This window comes from Salvelinus namaycush, unplaced genomic scaffold, assembly GCF_016432855.1.
Source record: "Salvelinus namaycush isolate Seneca unplaced genomic scaffold, SaNama_1.0 Scaffold109, whole genome shotgun sequence".
Taxonomy (NCBI): Eukaryota; Metazoa; Chordata; class Actinopteri; order Salmoniformes; family Salmonidae; genus Salvelinus; species Salvelinus namaycush.
In genome coordinates, this window is record NW_024057775.1 from 103,536 (window position 1) to 126,269 (window position 22,734).

General features: G+C 40.7%; 1 protein-coding gene and 2 pseudogenes across 1 annotated transcript; 1 reads left to right on the forward strand and 2 right to left on the reverse strand.

Moving 5' to 3' along the window:
• Positions 1-22,734, reverse strand: part of LOC120035678 — a 154,540-nt pseudogene that overhangs the window by 40,814 nt on the left and 90,992 nt on the right.
• On the forward strand, positions 10,085-11,112 carry LOC120035681 (annotated as a pseudogene).
• Positions 13,744-21,863, reverse strand: LOC120035683 (piggyBac transposable element-derived protein 4-like). The gene is made up of 5 exons (XM_038982246.1): positions 21,821-21,863; positions 20,294-20,408; positions 16,833-18,206; positions 16,496-16,622; positions 13,744-13,773 (listed from the first exon to the last, which is right to left on the reverse strand). Exons 2-5 carry the CDS (start codon positions 20,377-20,379, stop codon positions 13,744-13,746), a joined length of 1,617 nt encoding a protein of 538 aa, XP_038838174.1. The 5' UTR covers positions 20,380-20,408; positions 21,821-21,863.

Sequence of the window (22,734 nt, forward strand, 5' to 3'; positions counted from 1 at the left end):
TCAATAAAGGTGAAGGAGGAAGACGTCTTGGGAGTGAAAGAGGAGGAGACAGAATATCAGATTAACACCAGTGAGTACTGTCTTAAAAACAGAGTCACACACTATGCCGTTGTTGAACTAATGTGGTGTTTTAAGGGGCATTCTACTGAAGTTCTACACTTGAATATGTTGTTCAGTACTGTAGGAATTGTTAAAGGGGCCATCTGCCTTTGTTAGTTTTAATCTGCCATTGGTACATATATTTTGGGGACTTTTAAATTAGATTTATTAAATTATCCATGTGGTCTACATTAAAGTGCATCTCATCTAGTATAACAGGCTTTTAAAATGCAATGTTGGAGCATAATTTATACTTAAAATATCAAAGGTATGCAAAAGGTCCCATTCAGTGGAACGACCCTTTAACATTTGCATTTTAGGCTGTTTAGAGAGATTAATGCCTCTTGTAAGACCCTATGATTATAATAGACGGTCGTAAGTTCACTATCTGTTTGATGTTCTCATTCACACAGGAGAGAGACATGACTATTGTGGATCCTCTGGGGAGCCTCAACAACATCCTGATGCTGACAAGGAAGAGAAGAGTCTCTCCAGATCAGAACACCAGATGGTACAGCTTGGTCTGGTCTAACATACAGCTTGCTCTATCAGAGTCTGGGCTGGGTTTCTGTAAACCACTTCATGACAGTGATGACATAAGCATTCATAATGATATGTGTCTGTGTCCCCTCTTTATGGTTACCAGGACAACGCTAGCCCTTCCACCCTCCCAGAGTCCCCATGTCGTGCCTCTCCCGGTAGCGCCTCACTGCTGGGTATGAAGAGGTTGTCTGTGCTGCTGGTGGACTGCAGGAAAACAACGGGGCTGAGTGGAATTGTGAGAGGAAGAGAAGAGAAGAAAGGATCAGGTTTAACTCATCAAAGTAAGTGCTGTAGTTTAGTTTGAACAAATACAATAGATCTGCCCACTGGTATCTGTTACCTGGACAACCAGCAGAGTTCTGTTAGTTGACAGGAAGATAGACTGGTATCTGTTACCAGGACAACCAGCAGAGTTATGTTAGTTGACAGGAAGATAGACTGGTGGATATGGATGTTATGAATATCATAACACTGATAAAGGATTCTGCCAATGAAAAGAGAGAAACCAATAGACCATATCTTGATGAAAGTTAGCTTTAGAGAGAAAGTTTCAAGATGATCTGATGTAAGGTGCATGTTTTACAAAACCTTTTCCTAAAAACATGGATGTTACATTGCCTGTCCCAGTCAACCCCCCGTTTCTTTACAAGACTCTAGAACACACAAACTAAACTCCAGACACTTCAATGTGGTCTGTATTGCTTCATTAATATCTGATCTACACAGCTTGTTAAACAGGCCAATATATATTTTAAAACAAGCTCCTTTTTTTGTCTTGACCTCCGTCTCTGTAATGGACAAAGTTCATCTCATTTCCTACTTTAACAGGTCAAGTAAAGCCTGAACTCCAACATATTGACCTTAAAGAACATGGTTCATTTGGAAATGACTAACTTTATTAATAAAATGTGTAACTGACACCAGTGTGCTTCTAACAGTTTAGTTTCCTCCACTGTCCCCATTCCGGGCTCAAACCAGTGATCCTCTGCTTCTCAACACACGTGACCGCTCTCCTTGAGAATAAACTCTATTCAGAGTTCTAGAGCCACACACTCACCATAGCACAATAATTACTATAGCACAGTGTATTTAACAGATGGTGAGATCAGAAACAAATCAGTCCCTTTGTTGCTCTGTTTCAGAGGTACTCTGCTTTCTGACGAAGGAAAACCTTTTCAACTATAAATGTATATTTGGCTGCCATTTAGGCTGCAACAACTATACAGTGGAACACCCTCTGATCTGTTGTTTTATGAAGGGTCACCTACGCCCAGTACCCAAACAGCTAGTCCCATCCTGGGATTTTTATGTTTTGCTTGAGGCCATTTCTGCTGTTGGAGCCGCTGGAAAGAATATAAATTAGATTTATCTTGTTTAAAACTGCTTTACTTTAGCCATTATATCCGTATAATGAGTTACACCCCCATACCTTCATGGGGTTCTATAGTAGCAAGGATCTGACACCTCCGGAGGGCTTGATGGCTCAATCCACCAGAAGTATGGCTACAACATAGGCATTGTTCAAAGGCATCTCTGTTGAAGAGATCTGTAATGCAGCATGTTGTGGTGATGTACCTTCATGAGGTTCTACTGACTGGACATCACTACACGTACGGTGAGTAGAGTGGGGACCTCTGAGGGATGATCCTGTCTAGACTTGGCATCAGAGAGGGTATGAGCTCTGTGGTAGTTGACTATATCCCCAAAGTGAGAGACTAACGAGTCACTGAAATAGAACTGAAGGTTCCCTTACGGAACCCTGATTCTATGATATTCACCAGGTTACCTAACAGAACCCTGATTCTATGATATTCACCAGGTTACCTAACAGAACCCTGATTCTATGATATTCACCAGGTTACCTAACAGAACCCTGATTCTATGATATTCACCAGGTTACCTAACAGAACCCTGATTCTATGATATTCACCAGGTTACCTTTCACACATGGAAGACACATGGAAGACGGGAGCGACTATGTCCCTGATATAGGAAGTGGTCTGCTATTGGCCGTTGCTATCGGAGAGTACAGTGCCTCCTGAAAGTATTCAGACCCCTTGACTTTTTCCACATTTTGTTACATTACAGCCTTTTTCTAAAAACACAATACCAAACATTTTTGTTTGATAATTTTGCTAATTTACCAAAAAATACAAAACTGAAATATTACATTTACTTAAGTATTCAGACCCTATACTCAGAACTCTGTTCAAGCAGCAGGTTCTGCTCTGGAGCAGGTTTTCATCAAAGATCTATCTTAAAGGAGGACTGTAGCATCTAATGATGAAACATTATGGAGTCTTAAAGGAGGACTGGGATGGGAAAGGAAAGGGGATATCTAGTCAGTCACAACTGAATCCATTCACCCTAAATGTGTCTTCCGCATTGAACCCAACCCCTCTGAATCAGAGTGGTGCGGGGGCTGCCTTAATCGATGTCCACGTTATCGGCGCCCGGGGAGCAGTTGTTGCGGGTTAACTGCCTTGCTCAAAGGTAGAACGGCAGCTTTTTTCTACCTTGCGGGCGTTCGGATTCGAACCAGCGACTTCTCAGTTAATTGCCCAACATTCTTAATCTCTAGTCTACAAATGTCACAAATGTTCCAACTTCAATTCATTATTTCTCAATGATGCTTTAAAACCTCTCTAGGGGGTGTGGGACGCTATCGTCCCACCTGGCCAACATCCAGTGAAATTACAGAGCGCCAAATTCAAAAACAGAAATACTCATTATAAAAATTCATGAAACATACAAGTGTTATACATGGGTTTAAAGATTAAGTTCTTGTTCATCCAACCACGGTGTCAGATTTCAAAAAAGACTTTACGGCGAAAGCAAACCATGCGATTATCTGAGAACAGCGCCCAGCAGACAAATCATAACAAACAGTAACTGGCCATGTAGACGAGTAACATAAGTCAGAAATAGCGATAAAATTAATCACTTACCTTTGATGATCTTCATATGATTACACTCACAAAACTCCCAGTTACCCAATAAATGTTTGTTTTGTTCGATCAAGTCCCTCTTCATATCCAAAAACCTCTGTTTTGTTATTGCGTTTTGTTCAGTAAAACACTGTCTCAAACAACATCCGGTGAAATTTCAGAGCTTGAAACTCAACAAAACAGAAATTCTCATAATAAACATACATGAAAGACAAATGTTATACACCAGCTTAATCTTGAGCCTAGGGGGGCGCCATTTCGACTTTGTAAAAATTTGTTCCCAAATTAAACTGCCTCGTACTCAATTCTTGCTCGTACAATATGCATATTATTATTACTATTGGATAGAAAACACTCTAGTTTCTAAAACCGTTTGAATTATTTCTCTGAGTGAAACAGAACTCATTCTGCAGCACATTTCCTGTCAGGGAGTGAGATTTCAGAAATCGAGGTCCCTGTTCTGAGGTCAGTTTATAAGTCCCCATGTAAGCCATCGGGCTACATCCACTGCATACGCCTTCCTCTAGATGTCAGTAAGCGGGGAGAATTTGAATGGAGTCGATTGCGCAATCTGGGGCCCTATATAAGACCGTGGAACGGAAGTACCGTTCTTTTCAACGGTGCGCCTGGCGCATCAGGGACATCACTATGGCCTGCTGCAAAGCTTTCGTTTTAGCAGTTCTGTATCTCCGGTCATGTTTTTATTTGTTATAGTTGTTAAAGACATCATAAGGTAGTTAATTTAAACCGACTTATAGCAGTTTATATCAGTTTATTGCGATTTTTCTGGGATTTCTTTGTCATGCGCTTTCACGAGTTGGACACCTCTAGAGTGGGTGGCTATCGTTAGCTGCTATTTCGACAGGAGAAGAGGACATATTTCAACCAAAATACGATTGTTCTGGAGAAAGGACTCCTTGCCCAAGATTCTGATGGAAGCTCAGCAAATAGTAAGCACTCTTTATGCTGTTAATTCGTATTTATGTTGACAAATGTCAAATAATAATTCCGCCATGAATTTCAGTGCGTTCTCGCTTTAGCGCACGCTGTATTGCGCAGTAACGTTAATTTTAAAAATATAACACAGCGATTGCATTAAGAACTAATTTATCTTTCATTTGCTGTCCAATCTGTATTTTTTTGTCAAGTTTATGAATAGTTTTCGATTAGATTAGGTGCCTCTCCAAGAGGGCGCCGGACAGATTGCTTGAAGTTTCGTCCACTAATCACATTGTATAACCACGATTTGTGCCGCTAAATATGCACATTTTCGAACAAACTCTATATGCATTGTGTTTTACAGCGAAAACAGAATATAGCGTTATATTAGCTTACCACAATAGCCAGAAACACTTGGGCGCTGACGACTAGTTCACATCTACGACAGATATATGAAATAGCATCATAAAATGTTTCTTACTTTTGCTGATCTTTCATCAGAATGTTGGACAAGGTGGCCTTTGTCCAGAACAGTCGTTGTTTGGATTTAGAACGGCAACTTTCCCTCTTGATTTAGCACACGCACTAGCCAAGTGGCACAAAGCTCTCCATGTCAACAAACGGAAGAGAACGGAACACGGCAAAACTCCCGAAAAAATTTCAATAATCTGATTAAACTATATTGAAAAAACATACTTTACGATGATATGGTCACATGTATCAAATAAAATCAAAGCCGGAGATAGTAGTCGCCTATAACGGCAGCTAAACAGAAGGCAATCCCACTGTCCACCTCGCGCTCTTCAGAGTACCGAAAATGAGGGACACGTCATACAAAGAGCTTGTATTCCACTTCAGACCAAGATAAACACTAAATTTCTTCTCTCACAGCCTCTTGACATCCAGGGGAAGGTCTATGAAGTGCACGTATACTCTTACGTATCATGCCCATTTATAGGCAGGAAGAAGAACAGAGCCTCGATTTCAGACTTTCCACTTCCTGGTCGGGAAGTTTGTGCCAAATGAGTTCTGTTTGACTCACAGATATAATTCAAACGGTTTTAGAAACTAGAGAGTGTTTTCTATCCAATAGTAATAATAATATGCATATTGTACGAGCAAGAATTGAGTATGAGGCCGTTTGAAATGGGCACCTTTTATCTGGCTACTCAATACTCCCCCTGCAGCCCAAACAGGTTAAAGGAGGACTGTAGCATCTAATGATGAAACATTATGGAGTCTTAAAGGAGGACTGTAGCATCTAATGATGAAACATTATGGAGTCTTAAAGGAGGACTGTAGCATCTAATGATGAAACATTATGGAGTCTTAAAACTTCTTATGGCTAGTGGAACCCCTCGAATAACATTCCGCTGAAAAGGCAGAGTGCTAAATTCAAAAATATTTTTTAGAAATATGTAACTTTGATGCATTCACAAGTGCAATACACCAAATTAAAGGTTAACTTTAATTCAAAAAAAGCTTTACAGCGAAAGCACACCATATTATTATGTTAGGTCAGAGCCTAGTCACAAAAACACACACAGCGATTTTCCAGCCAAAGAAAGGAGTCACAAAAAGCAGAAATATAGATTAAATTAAATTTATCACTAACCTTTGATGATCTTCATAAAATGGCACTTATAGGACTTCATGTTACACAATACATGTATGTTTTGTTCGATAAAGTTCATATTTATATCCAAAAATCTCAGTTTACATTGGCGCTTTATGGTCAGTAATGTTGTGCATCGAAAACATCCGGCAAATTTTCAGAGGCACATCGATTTACAGAAATACTCATAATAAACATGTAAAAGTTGATACAAGATACAAGTATTATGCACAGAATTACAGATATACTTCTCCTTAATGCAACCGCTGTGTCAGAATTCAAAAAAGCTTTACGGAAAAACCAAACCATGCAATAATCCGAGTACGGCGCTCAGGCACAAGCCATGCAGATACCCGCCATGTTGTTGAGTCAGAAATAGCGTTTTAAATATTCACTTACCTTTGATGATCTTCATCAGAATGCACTCCCAGGAATCCCAGTTCAACAATAAATGTTTGTTTTGTTTCAATAAAGTCCAACATTTATGTCCAAATACCTCCTTTTGTTAGCGCGTTTGGTAAACAAATCCAAACTCACGAGGCGCGGGCAAGTCCAGGCGAAAGTTCCGATGAAAAGTTCAGAAATGTATGTTACAGTTCGTAGAAACATGTCAAACGATGTATAGAATCAATCTTTAGGCTGTTTTTAACATAAATCTTCAATAATGTTCCAACCAGCGAATTCCTTTGTCTTTAGAATTGCAATGGAACGCAGGTCGCTCTCACGTGTAGCCGAACGACCAGCTCATGCCACTCTGGCAGACCTCTGGTTGAAACAGCTCTCATTCCCCCCTCCTTCACAGTAGAAGCCTCAAACAATGTTCTAAGACTGTTGACATCTAGTGCAAGCCTTAGGAAGTGCAATATGACCCCATAGACACTGTACATTCGATAGGCAATGAGTTGAAAACTACAAACCTCAGATTTCCCACTTCCTGGTTGGATTTTTCTCAGGTTTTCGCCTGCCATATGAGTTCTGTTATACTCACAGACATCATTCAAACAGTTTTAGAAACTTCAGAGTGTTTTCTATCCAATAATACTAATAATATGCATATCTTATCTTCTGGGGATGAGTAGCTGGCAGTTTAATTTGGATATGCTTTTCATCCAAACGTGAAAATGCTGCCCCCTATCCTAGAGAAGTTTTTAACAAATGCACTGTGTGTGTGTATACTGAACCAAAATATAAACAACGATTTACAGTTTATATGAGTCAGTGATTGTAAATAAATAAACGAGGCCCTGATCTATGGACTTTACATAACTTGGCAGGGGCACAGCCATTGGTGGGCCCTGGAGGGCATACGCCCACCCATTTCGGAGCCAGGCACAGCCAATCAGAATTAGTTTTTCCCCACAAAAGGGCTTCATTACAAAGAGGAAATACAACTCTGGTGGCTGGTCTCAGACAATGTGGAGGTCCTGGGCTGGCGTCATTATATGTGGTCTGTGGTTGTGAGGCCAGTTGTATGTACTGCCAAATTCTCTAAAATGACGTTGGAGGCGGCTTCTGGTAGAGATTTTAACATTCAATTATCTGGTAACAGCTCCAGTGGATATTCCTGCAGTCAGCATGCCAATTGCACGCTCCCTCAAAACTTGAGACATCTGTGGCATTGTGTTGTGTGACAGAACTGCACATTTTAGTGGCCTTTTATTCTCCCCAGCACAAGGTGCACCTGTGTAATGATCATGCTGTTTAATCAGCTTGATATGCCACACCTGTCAGGTGGATGGATTATCTTGGCAAAGAATAAATGTTAACTAACAGGGATGTAAAAAATTCTGCCATCTTTTTTTTCAGCTCATGAAACATCCAACACTTTACATGTTGCGTTAATATTTTTGTTTATTGTAGTTACTCTCAGTTTTAGGAACATCTTCCCAAATATTTCACTTTATTTTTTACTTTACCCAAAATATGACGATATCAGCGATAGTCAAAATGTTGAAAATCTGTGAACGTCTAAATAAGAAATTGGGCCATTTAAACAGCAGGCGTCGAACCCTTTCGACAACGGGGAGATTTTACTGATGTGCTTTGTGTCTTCGACGTAAAAACAAGTTTTGGACTTCCACTTAAAATTACTTATTTACTTATTTTATGTTTAAGGAAGTGTGTACAGTTGTGGCCAAAAGTTTTGAGAATGACACAAATATGAATTTTCAGTCTGCTGCCTCAGTTTGTATGGTGGCAATTTGCATATACTCCAGAATGTTATGAAGAGTGATCAGATGAATTGTAATTAATTGCAAAGTCCCTCTTTGCCATGCAAATGAACTGAATCCCCCCCCCAAAACTGGAAGCTTCAAAAGGAGGGTGATGCTTGGAATCATTGTTCTTCCTGTCAACCATGGTTACCTGCAAGGAAACACGTGCCGTCATCATTGCTTTGCACAAAAAAGGCTTCACAGGCAAGGATATTGCTGCCAGTAAGATTGAACCTAAATCAACCCTTTATCGGATCATCGATAACTTCAAGGAGAGCGGTTCAATTGTTGTGAAGAAGGCTTCAGAGCGGTTTAATTGTTGTGAAGAAGGCTTCAGGGCACCCAAGAAAGTCCAGCAAGCGCCAGGACCGTCTCCTAAAGTTGATTCAGCTGCGGGATCGGGGCACCACCAGTACAGAGCTTGCTCAGGAATAGCAGCAGGCAGGTGTGAGTGCATCTGCACACAGACTGATATTCTGCAAAAGGTACAGGGATTGGACTGCTGAGGACTGGGGTAAAGTCATTTTCTCTGATGAATCCCCTTTTTGATTGTTTGGGGCATCTGGAAAAAAGCTTGTCCGGAGAAGACAAGGTGAGCGCTTCCATCAGTCCTGTGTCATGCCAACGGTAAAGCATCCTTAGACCATTCATGTGTGGGGTTGCTTTTCAGCCAAGGGTGTGGGCTCACTCACAATGTTGCCTAAGAACACAGCCATGAATAAGGAATGCTACCAACACATCCTCTGAGAGCAACTTCTCCCAACCATCCAGGAACAGTTCGGTGACGAACAATTCCTTTTCCAGCATGAAGGAGCACCTTGCCATAAGGCAAACGTGATAAGTGGCTCGGGGAACAAAACAGCAATATTTTGGGTCCAGGGCCAGGAATCTCCCCAGACCTTAATCCCATTGAGAATTTGTGGTCAATCCTCAAGAGGCGGGTGGACAAACAAAAACCCACAAATTCTGACAAACTCCAAGCATTGATTATGCAAGAATGGGCTGCCATCACAGGATGTGGCCCAGAAGTTAATTGACACCAGGGTGGAGTGCAGAGGTCTTGATAAAGAAGGTTCAACACTGCAAATATTGACTCTTTGCATCAACTTCATGTCATTGCCAATAAAAGCCATTGACACTTATGAAATGCTTGTAATTATACTTGAGTATTTCATAGTAACATCTGACAAAAATATCTGAAGACACTGAAGCAGCAAACTTTGTGGAAATTAATATTTGTGTCATTCTCAAAACTTTTGGCCACGACTGTAGCTCGCATTCTGTATCATACAGCTATGAAAATAATATATTTAGAACCACCTGCTCGATTGGATTTAAGCGACGTCTGTGTCTTGAGTGTCCAAGAACGGTTTAGTTTTTTGTGTACTGACTTGTAAAACAGAATGAATAAAAAAGTAATGTAAACATTATCAGTAATTACCAGGAAACTCTACAACATTTGTTTGAAAATCACACCAAGATTGTTAAAACTTTAGATTGTTAAAACTGGCCTTAGCTTATTGAGCGATCTGATTAGGATTTACCTTCGTAGCAAGGCCTATTTATCATGTGGAGGTTTCATTCAGATCTCTTTTTTTTAAAACACACTGTCTTTGGCAGGAGAAAGATCAGACTCAGAGGAACCAGAGCCAGGGACGTCCAAACCAATAAGAAGACACCAGTGTTCCCATTGTGGAAAGTGTTTTAACCAGTTAAGGGACCTGTACCGACATCAGAGAATACACACAGGGGAGAAATCTTACTACTGCTTGCAGTGTGGAAAGGGTTTCAACTGGTCAGGGGATCTGAAAAACCATGAGAAAATACACAGAGGGGAGAAGCCTTACCACTGCCCCCAGTGTGGAAAGTGTTTCAACTTGTCATCGGAGCTGAAAAACCATGAGAGAATACACACAGGGGAGAAGCCTTACCACTGCTCCCAGTGTGGAAAGGGTTTCAGGCATCCGGCAAATCTGAAACGGCATGAAAGAATACACACAGGGGAGAAGCCTTACCACTGCTCCCAGTGCGGAAAGAGTTTTAACCGTTTAGGGAACCTGAAAAAACATGAGAGAATACACACAGGGGAGAAGCCTTACCACTGCCCCCAGTGCGGAAAGTGTTTCAACTGGTCAGGGGAGCTGAAAAACCATGAGAGAATACACACAGGGGAGAAGCCTTACCACTGCTCCCAGTGTGGAAAGAGTTTCAACTGGCCTGCGGATCTGAAACGGCATGAGAGAATACACACAGGGGAGAAGCCTTACCACTGCTCCCAGTGTGGAAAGAGTTTTAACGATTTAGGGAACCTGAAAAAACATGAGAGAATACACACAGGGGAGAAGCCTTACCACTGCTCCCAGTGTGGAAAGAGTTTCAACTGGCCTGCGGATCTGAAACGGCATGAGAGAATACGCACAGGGGAGAAGCCTTACCACTGCTCCCAGTGTGGAAAGAGTTTTACCGATTTCGGTTACCTGAAAAAACACGAGAGAATACACACAGGGGAGAAGCCTTACCACTGCTCCCAGTGTGGAAAGAGTTTCAACTGGCCTGCGGATCTGAAACGGCATGAGAGAATACACACAGGGGAGAAGCCTTACCACTGCTCCCAGTGTGGAAAGAGTTTTAGCGATTTAGGGAACCTGAAAAAACATGAGAGAATACACACAGGGAGAAGCCTTACCACTGCTCCCAATGTGGAAGGAGTTTCAACCAGCTGGGGGAGCTGAAATGGCATGAGAGAATACACACAGGGGACTTGCTGTCTTATATTGTTGACTTATAATGATTACCTGTTTTTACTATATGAACTTGAATTGTTAAAACATATATTTGCATGTTTTTATTAGAAAACATGAATTGAATATGGAGTTTGAATATAGAGTAGGTCAGATTCCTTCTGTTTTAAATGGTCCTTTTTTAAACTCTGACACTGTGTGTGTGTTTATCTGTGTGTCATTCCTCCAGCACTGCAGATAATCAAGTGTTATTTGGATGTGATGCATTTGTTCCGTTGTTTACATTTGCAATGTTGGCCCACTGATGATTTAATGAAATGAAAATGTTCACAGACTCTGTAATGCAAAATGTTAATTGTATGTGTCCACATATCTGAGTATGTGACTTGTGGTGGATGAATCAGAATTAGTTGGGTAACATAGATAATTAAGATGTCTTATCTGCATAATATGCTGATGTGATATACTTGTTATTAGAATGTATCCCTTCGGACTCTGGTGTTTTTTTTTTTTTTTTTTTTTTTTTTTGGGGTGGATCAGCTTAATATTGCGGAAAGAATGTTGCTTCCAATGTAATTGTCTGCATCATTTCCAATCCCCCATATTTTTTTGGGTAAATATATATATCCATACACGCATGCATACATATATACATATATACATACACATACCTATATAGACATACATACTTTTTTAAAGAATATACCTTTATTATTATTCCCCGCAACCCTACCACCGCTCCCCCAATTGGAGTAAACTAATAAACACTTCTGCTTTTACCTTCAATTTATACATCTTATACCTATTTTACAGACACAGACTACTTTATAATAGTTCTCTCTTGTTTGTTCTTAGTCCTTCCTCTATTTCTGTTGTCCATCCAATTTTATTTCCACTTGTAACTGTGCTATTTCACAAAAGCTCCGCACCTATACACATTTCACAGATCCCGTATGCCCTACATTGTTTATCTTGTTATTAGTCCCACCCTTCAGTTCCACTCAACCCTTCCCATCTATCTTCCAACATCATCCATTTCGGATTTTTATTTGCCATATATTTTTCAACTGTGCTGTGATGCTTCACAAAAGATTTGAACCTTCCTATTCTCATAGCTTCTACAGATTGTAAATTAAAAATAAACATTTTTGCTAAAATAATTATTATATTATTGATTGATTGACTATGGACTCTGGTGTTGGCAGTTGCACTTCTTCCCTCAGCTGGGGCTCAGTCACCTGGGGCCCAGAGAGGGGAGAGGTCAGGCTTGTTTTTTTACATGTCCCTGGTGCTATGCAGAATATCAGGAAGGGAAGAGGACAGGAGGGAACATTGTCTTCATATGTGAATGTATCTGTTAAACTATGTGAAGGGATGGTGTGATTAATGGGGAACCAATTACTGGTTTCCACAATGTCTGTGCGCAAGTCACTCCCTCCTTTGGGGGAGGTGTATGGCAGTGTCTGGAACCATTGTATGTCCTCTCTGATGTTGCACTTATCCTGGGATAGTGTATAACCTAGAGGCTCACTCCCCTCAGTGAGCTTGTCCAGGAGTGGGGTCAAGAAGGGGTTTTACTTGAGATGGGAGTATCTAGAATTGACAATTGAGTTATGCCATTGGATGAGTTGGTGTTTTTGTGCTATGAAGTACCAGGAACGAGATTAGAACCTCGTCTTAGGGACCAAACTGAATAATAAATTATAGCGAATGCTATCTGGCTACGGGATACTCCTTTCTCATTATAAAGTCTCACTTTGTAAACTGTTCCTAATATCTGTGGTTTATGTCGACTAGGGGGTGGATCTTTGCTATAAAAGATCTCAGTAGCCATTGTGTTGCCACTCTCAACGGTTCATTAGAAATAGTGAATTGTTGAAAGTCATTGCAAAGATCTTATTATTAAAGATGTAGTTTAAGTATAACTCTGATTGGTGTGTGAAGTTTGTCTCTCCTCATTTGGTAATACAGAAATTAACCACCACAGACTAACCTTGTGAAACTGTCCTATTATAATCTCCTGTTCTTGGACATAACTGAGTATGTGACTAACCTTGTGTATCATCCAGTGTTGCAAACCAGCTGCACCTGTGTCCTTGTATGAATAAAGTCCCTCCCAGGAACAGGAAACTATAAAGATATGTGCTCATCACCCAATGCTTCAGGAATTCAGACTGTCTACACTGCGCTGTGTAACTCTGTTATTCTCTCTGAGCTCAGAAATAAAGAATCTTGGTTTGACTTGGACTCCAGCAGATCCTTATTTTATAATATCCACCACAACTCTCCCACGGATTGCTGTTTATCATTGTCTCAGTAAAGAGTTCTTTGTTTTACTTTCCTGGGGTCATTTACAAGCCTCCCACTGGTTGAATAAACTTTGCTTCCATGTCATTTCAACAAACAAATCCATGTGATGTTTGATTGTGGAAAACTGATTGGATTTGGAAAAAGCCATGAACATCAGGTATTTTTTATTTTTCACCGAACTGGCAACCTAAATCCAATGACAGGCGACATTTTGTGTAGTAGTAGGACTGCTGCTTCCTATCTGACTGGTAATAGGACTTCACTGCTACTTCCTACCTGACTGGTAATAGGACTTCACTGCTACTTCCTATCTGACTGGTAGTAGGACTTCACTGCTACTTCCTATCTGCCCGGTAGTAGGACTTCTATAGGAATGAAGATATAAGATAGCATAACGTCCTGTAGGCAGTGTAGCATAACTTCCTGTAGGCAGTGTAGCATAACTTCCTGTAGGCAGTGTAGCATAACTTCATGTGAAAGTAGTGAAATAAATGACATGGAATGAAAAGGTGTGGTATTTACTTCTGAGTTTGTCCAATGTATATTGTGTGATCAAAATCTACTATAAAATGATAGTTTTCTTAGTTTACCAAACTGAATTGCTAATCAACATTCCCCAGCATAAACAGCAGCCTCGGAACAAATTCATATTTACAATGACAGCATGGCAAAATGCCTCCTGTGGGGCAGTAAAAACAGCTCTGGTTATTTTGAAAATACTTTGTATTAAGTTGTTAGCAAGAATAAACAATGTAATTAACATTTTCCCAAACTGCGTCACCCAAACTAGTCAGCAGATGATTCTTTCAAGTTGTTTCTTGCATGACGTATAATATAGTCGACGGGACCGTTCGACACAAGGCTACTGATTCAGACAGATCGGCAGCTTACTAGCCAACGTTCTATAATGAAAACAGGTACATTCTGAAAGATTTTGATGTGATAACAAAAATGTTATTCACGTCTGAATTCAGGATAATACTGTTTGTTTTATTTTACTTAAATGTTATTATTTATGTATCATACTATGCGAATACACTACCAAGCAATGCAAGTAGATATTTGGAATTAACCCCAAAGAAGGTTTTGATCAATAATTTATTAAGAAAACCAGTAGTCACGATCAGACTATGCTTCCTATTCAGGCATCATATAATGCACAGCCACATGCAAATACATCAACTCCACCAATAAAACATTGAAAACTTTAACATGACTACTGGTGATGTCATTAATTTCGTCACCATCCATCAATGGTTAAATTGCATTATTATTCTTTGTACATGGTGTGCCCGCCTCCTGAGTCTGACTAGAAGTCCACTCTGAATACCTCTTCTCTGCCGTCGGCGACGAGCCCTGGGGGGTACGAACAAAGGATCACATTCGGGAAAGTTGTATTCCTGGTCGTAATGCTGGTGAGTTACCGCCGCTCTGATATCCAAATGTTATTTCCGGCTGTATGTAATGACACAACAAACGTCCTGGGCTAATAGAAATAACAAAACACTGCAAAGTTGCTGAGGAGCCAGAAGCAGAATTTAGAACATGTCTCTTGGGAATATTTTAACTTGGCACATACAGTATTCAGACCCCTTGACCTTTCACCTTACAGCCTTATTCTAAAATGGATTAAATCTTTTTTTCCCCCTCATCAATCAACACACAATACCCCATAATGACAGAGTGAAAACAGGTTTGAATTTATTTGCAATTTTTGTGGTGTTGTGAACAATTATAAATGTACACTGACACATCGCGACCCATCATTAACAGGGTCGCGACCCATACTTTAAGAAAGGCGGTTGTAGGGTCATACCCAACACTCGAAGCTGTAATCGCTGCCAAAGGTGCTTCAACCAAGTACTGAGTAAAAGGTCTGAATACTTATGTAAATGTGATATTTCCATTTTTTATATTAACCTGTTTTTACTTCGTCATTATTGGGTATTGTGTAGATTGATTATTTAAAAATATATATATTTTAGAATAAGGCTGTCACGTAACAAAATGTGGAAAAAGTCAAGGGGCCTGAATACTTCCGAAGGCCTTGTATTTGCACCCTCTGAACTAACCCTAAAAAAAAAGACTAAAATCCAATTTATGCTTTATCCAAAAATTTGGTCTCAGCCTCCAGAGGCCAAATGGAGCTCCGTACTGCACCGCCAAGCGCCTCCCAAATGTTGTACCAATGAGGACAGCTCTGTATAGCTTCTCCTTGACATGATTGGTCAATGCGGCAACTTCAGGAGAATAATGGCACAAACTGCGAAAGCCAGCAGGAGAGGGAGGAGAATGATTGGGTCAGGTTAAAACCTCTTCCGGATAGGACCCTTCATCTCAATTTCCACCTAAAATTACCCAAATCTAACTGCCTGTAGCTCAGGACCTGAAGCAAGGATATGCATATTCTATACTATTTGAAAGGAAACACTGAAGTTTGTGGAGATGTGAAATTAATGTAGGAGAATTTAACACAGCTGGTAAAAGATAAAAAATAAAAAAAACATGTTTACAATTTTTATTTGATAATCTTTGAAATGCAAAAGGACATACATTGATATAGGACGCTGGGGGTCATTTATATGTTGTCCACAATAGGGCAACAGTACATGTGCAAAGTCAGACTGATAACTTCAAGAATGAGCGAGTTACATGACATTTAGTATGAAGTCACCCAGGTGTCCCACACCAGTTGCCCAAATGGCCGAATTGATTTTTTCAAGAAAATAACAACATAGAAAATACAAAAATGCTACGCTAATAAAAAATACAAGTCTCCACACTCCCAGGAATGTCATAAATGATGGATCATTAGCTTCCCTACACAAAAGGTACTAACGGGAAATGTGACAAGAATGCTGATCCAATATCTCCAAACACAGAAGTGAAACATTTAAGGGCCAAGTTAGCAGCCCACAGTGATCCAATGTCACTGTTGAACAACACCACAAACCACACAAAGTAAAAATAAAAATAAAACAACTTTAGAATGACAGTATTTGGAAGACCCTCAGTCCTCTACACAATATTATGCTGCTGATGCCAAGTCCCAAAGCAGTCTCTTTCTGCTGTAAAGCAGAGGCAAACCGAACAAGTCGTGCAGGTGATGGGGGACTTCATGCGACAAAGAACACAACGACGCCTCCATGCTGTGGCCTTTTTGCCCCGAGGCACATTCATGCCTGCAGTTATGAATTCGGGCATGTGAACACCACTGGTGGCAGGAGCAGAAGGGACAGAGGTAGAGGGGGCAGAAGGTGCTGCAGTGGACTTTGTGCCGTAGCCAGCAAGCTCCTGGATGAGCAGCTTTCTGAAGGCTAGCTGTGTCATGGGGGTCTGTCCACAGCTCTTAGCCATTTCCTTCTGGAGGACGAATGCATTCACCACAGCAATGTCAATGAAGTGATAGAACAATGTCCTGTACCAATTCATTGTCTTGTGGAGAACATTGTAGTAGCCTATCAGAGCGTCTGACAGGTCCACACCTCCCATGCTCTTGTTATAATCCTTCACAGCAGCAGGAATGGGGACATTTTTAGTGGTCTGTTCCCCATTAGCGTCCTTCACACGCCTGACGACGTGATCGCCACTGTACGATTTGTGGATACTGGAGCACATGACCACCTCTCTGGTATCCATCCACTTTACAAAGAGCAGGTCATCTTTACGAATCCATCGCATGGTACCCCTATCAGCCCGCTTAGGCATGTCGTTGACTTTTGTTTTGGGAAAACCCACTCTGTTGGGACGAATGGTGCCACAAGCCCACACATTCAGCTTCCTCAGGTCTGTGAACAGGGTAGGGCTTGTGTAGAAGTTGTCCACAAACAGTTTGTAGCCCGTCCCCAGCAGTTGAAAATCTAATAATTCCATAACGGAATCATAACTAAGTCCCTTACCGGTGGCTGAGATGGATTTCCCCTCGTAAACAAAAAAATTCCAAGTGTAGGCACACACAGAATCGTCCAAAACAAACAGTTTGTACCCCCCTTTTGTTGGCTTGTTACTCATATATTGTTTGAGGCCAATTCCAGCCTTTGAGGCTACCATCCTCTCATCTATGGACAGGTTCTGGTTGGGTTGAAAATGGGTCTTGCAAGCCTCAACCATGCTGGGGTAGAGAGGTTTGATTTTGCAGAGCCTATCAAAGCTTGCTGTGCCTCTCTTCTTGTCATTGTCCTCATCAACTTGTGGGTCACTGATATGAAGCGCCTGCGAGATAGTCAGAAACCTTTTAGAAGACATGACAGTGGAGGGGAAAGGCAGTTGGTAGAGTGTTGACGTTCTCCAGTAGTCCTTGAGGTTTTTACACTTCACAAACCCCATGTAAATAACCAGTGAGATGTAACAGTACAGGTCTTGGACGGAAATGGGGTTCCATGCCTCTTTCTTGCCTGTTTGTGTCTTAGCCCCATACTTGTTGGTGTTAGAAACCAGCGAATCAAGAACTGACAAGGAGAAAAACATCTGGAAAAGATGAAGGGGGCTGTACTTTGCAGTCATGTCCAGCTGAGGTCCTGGCTGCCTTTTCGGTCTAAATGTTGGTGGAAGTGGCTCCACATCATCTTCTAGCACAGTGTGCCAACGGTCCTCTGCCTCGGTGGTAGTTGCCGCTGGTTCACTGGCCCTCCTCCGCTTCTGGGCTGACCTCTTCACACCTCTAGATGGCCGGGCGGGGGAAGGTGTGGAGCAGGAGACAGCAGGGGTCCGGCTGGATGAACCAGCTTCAGCGTCTGAATTAGTGGGGGATGGACACCTTGACATTGTGGGTTCCCATTGTTCATCCGAGTCCCTGGCACTGTGTAAGAAAAAACAAGCAGTAAGAATACTTCTACAGATGAGCCCTGTATCGACACGTAAAATAAACAGATGTCTATTATATAGAGTAGAGGGAACATAATCACGACGGTGAAGTGTGTGTTTATCAATGGTGAATAAGGCTGGTCAGGGGAGAACGGCTCATAGTGGTGGCCGGGGTGGGGTGAGTGGAATGGTATCAAGCAACATGGTCTGTTTGGTGCTGTTCCATTCTACTCCATTCCGGCCATTGTTGTGGGCCGCCCTCCCCTCAACAGCCTCCAATGGCTATTTATATAACAATGGAATGGAGTGAATGGAACAGCACCAAACAGACCATGTTGCTTGATGATGTGGAACCTTGGGGCGATAAGGTAGCCTAGTGGTTAGAGCGTTGGGCAACTAACCCAAATGTTGGTGGATCGAGTCCCAGAGCTGACAAGGTAAAAATATGTCATTCTGCCCCTGAACAAGGCAGTTAACTTCTCTTGGGTAGGGGGCAGCATTCAGAATTTTGGATGAAAAGCATGCCCAAATTAAACTGCATGCTACTCATCCCCAGAAGATAAGATATGATTATGATATATTTGGATAGAAAACACTCTGACGTTTCTAAAACTGTTTGAATCATGTCTGTGAGTATAACAGAACTTATTTAGCAGGCGAAACCCTGAGGACAAACCATTCAGATTTATTTTTTGAGGTCACTCTCTTTTCAATGAGTTTTCATTGGGAAACCAGATATCTAAGGGACCTTCTTGCAGTTCCTACCGCTTCCACTGGATGTCAACAGTCTTTAGAAATTGGTTGAGGTTATTCCTTTGTGTAATGAAGAAGTACGGCCATCTTGAAGGAGGGTCACTCGAAGTGTCCTGTTTGTTAGAAGCGCGTGACCAGAAAGCTAGCTACAATTGGTTTTAATCCTGTATTGAACACAGATCATCCCATCTTCAACTTTATCGATTATTTACGTTAAAAAATACCAAAAGATGTATTACAAAAGTAGTTTGACATTTTTTGCCAAAGTTTACAGGTAACCTTTGAGATATTTTGTAGTCACGTTTCACAAATTGGAACTGGTGTTTTTCTGGATCAAACGCGCCAAATAAATGGACATTTTGGATATACATCGACGGAATTAATCGAAGAAAAGGACCATTTGTGATGTTTATGGGACATATTGGAGTGCCAACAACAGAAGCTCGTCAAAGGTAAGGCATGAATTATATTTTTATTTCTGCGTTTTGTGTCGTGCCTGCAGGGTTGAAATATGCTTCTCTCTCTTTGTTTACAATGGTGCTATCCTCAGATAATAGCTTTGTTTGCTTTCACCGAAAAGCCTATTTGAATTCTGACATGTTGGCTGGATTCACAACCAGTGTAGCTTTAATTTGGTATCTTTCATGTGTGATTTAATGAAAGTTAGATTTTTATAGTAATTCATTTGAATTTGGCGCTCTGCATTTTCTCTGGCTTTTGGTCAAGTGAGACAGTAGCGTCCCGCCTAAACTCAGATTTTTTGATATAAATATGAACTTTACCGAACAAAACATACATGTATTGTGTAACATGAAGTCCTAGGAGTGTCATCTGATGAAGATCATCAAAGGTTAGTGATTCATTTTACCTCTATTTCTGCTTTTTGTTACTCCTCTCTTTGCCTGGAAAAATGGCTGTATTTTTCTGTGACTTGGCTCTAACCTAACATAATCCTTTGGTGTGCTTTCGTCGTAAAACCTTTTTGAAATCGGACACTTTGGCTAGATTTACAACAGGTGTATCTTTAAAAGAGTGTGAAATACTTGTATGTTTGAGGAATTTAAATTATGGGATTTCTGTTTTGAATTTGGCACCCGGCAGTTTCACGGGCTGTTGACGAGGTGGGACGCTACCGTCCCACATACCCTAGTGAGGTTAACAAGAAATTTGTGGAGTGGTTGAAATACGAGTTATACTGACTCAAACCTAAGTTTATGTAAACTTCGACTGTGTGTATAAATATATATAAATAAATAAAAAATATCAAATGAATATGCGACCTTTTAAACAACTGCATTAGCATGAGAAGCAAAAACCTATTTTACTTACTGATCTAAAAGTGGATCTTTTCCTTCCAAAAACATTTCTTCCGCGCTGGAATCATAACTGTGGTCACTCACAGAGTCCTCATCCATTCCTTCTGTGTCACTCTCCTGGTCAATTTCTGCAATAATATCATCAAAATGTTTATACTTGGACTGAGATTTAGCTTTTCCACTCTTAGTGGCCATGTTTAACTTGTTCAGATTTGAGAAGTTTGTAGAAGAGAAGGAACTGCTGTGAAACGTAAACTACAGTGCGTCCTGTTTCCTTTCACCAGAGAATGAACTCTGTTGTGCACAGCTCTAGCATGATGGCTGTTTGTCCTACAAACGGCATTCACATACTGCTGGAAAGTCCAGCTCATTGGCTATCTAGCTAGGTTTCAAAACGATAGGTGGTCATTGGACCAAGACCCTTCATGGGCTAATTCAGGTGTTGTATAGCCAATACATAATGTAGAATGATGAAACAAGTTTGGTTGCCTTCTAGAGTGTCTGAAGATTGCACAGAAACCGAACTTGACCATGTTAAACAATGTTAGATTTCTAACAAAATTAGATTTCATAAAATTGTTTTGTGTCAAGTTGAGTCGGAATTCATGCAGAACGCTGTTTACAACATGGATGGTGTTAGGATATACAATACCATTCAAGAGTTCGGGGTCACTTAGAAATGTCCTTGTTTTTGAAAGAAAAGCAATTTTTTTGTCCATTTAAAAAAAACATCAAATTGATCATAAACACAGTGTAGACATTGTTAATGTTGTAAATGACTATTGTAGCTGGAGATGGCTGATTATCTACATAGGCGTACAGAGGCCCATAATCAGCAACCATCACTCCTGTGTTCCAATGGCACGTTGTGTTACCTAATCCAAGTTTATCATTTTAAAAGGCCAATTGAACCATTTTTGAGCCTGTAATCAAACCCACAAATGCTGATGCTCCAGACACTCAACTAGTCTAAAGAAGGCCAGTTTTATTGCTTCTTTAATCAGCATAACAGTTTTCAGCTGTGCTAACATAATTGCAAAAGGGTTTTCTAATGATCAATTAGCCTTTTAAAATTATAAACTTGTATTAGGTAATACAAAGTGCCACTGGAACACAGGAGTGATGGTTGCTGATAATGGGCCTCTGTACGCCTATGTAGACATTCCATAAAACAATCTGCCATTTCCAGCTACAACAGTCATTTACAACATTAACAATGTTTACACTGTATTTCTGATTAATTTGATGTTATTTTATTGGACAAAAAAATGTGCTTTTCTTTCAAAAACAAGGACATTTCTAATTGACCCCAAACTTTTCAACGGTAGTGCATATATAGAAATACACGTTTAAAATGTGTACCAATTGATTGGTCGAAAGAACAGGTGACTAAGTCAAACAAGATTTTTATTAGTCTGTGACAGCCCTACTAGTAAAAGATACCAGTCCATCTTCATGTCAACTAACAGAACTCTGCTGGTTGTCCTGATAACAGATACCAGATCTATTGTATTTGTTCAAACTAAACTACAGCACTTACCTTGATGAGTCAAATCTGATCCTTTCTTCTCTTCTCTTCCTCTCACAGTTCCACTCAGCCCTGTTGTTTTCCTGCAGTCCACCAGCTGCACAGACAACCTCTTCATACCCAGCAGTAAGGTGCTACCGGGAGAGGCACGACATGGGGACTCCGGGAGGGAGGAAGGGCTAGCGTTGTCCTGGTAATCATAAAGAGGGGACACAGACACATATCATTATGGATGCTGATGTCACTGTTGTCATGAAGTGCTTTACAGACACCCAGCCCAGACCCCGATAGAGCAAGCTGTATACTAGACCAAACCAAGCTGTACCATCTGGTGTTCTGATCTGGAGAGACTCTTCTCTTCCTCGTCAGCAGGATGTTGTTGATGCTCCCCAGAGGATCCAGGATAGTCACGTCTCTCTCCTGTGTGAATGAGAACATCAAACAGATTGTAAACTTATGACCATCTATTACAATCACAGAGTCTTGCTGGACAGGAAAATGGTCCAATTCACTCACTAATCAAGAGAACATCCCTGGTAATCATCACTGCCTCTGATCTGGCAGACTCACTAAACACACGTTTCAATTGTAGATTGTCTGAGAGTTGGAGTGTGTCCCTGGCTATCCGTAAATAAAAAAAATAGAAAATGGCACCATCTGGTTTGTTTAATATAAGGAATTTGAAATTATTTATATACTTTTACTTTTGGTACTTCAGTATATTTGTGACTTTTACTCAGGAAGTATTTTACTAGGTGACTCACTTTTACTTGAGTAATTATCTATTCAGGTATCTGTACTTTTACTCAAGTATGACAATTGCGTACTTTTCCCACCACTGTGATGCAAATGTTAAAGGGCCGTTCCACAAAATGGGTGCATTTTGCGTCCCTTTGATATTTTAAGTAGAAATGATGCACTGTATA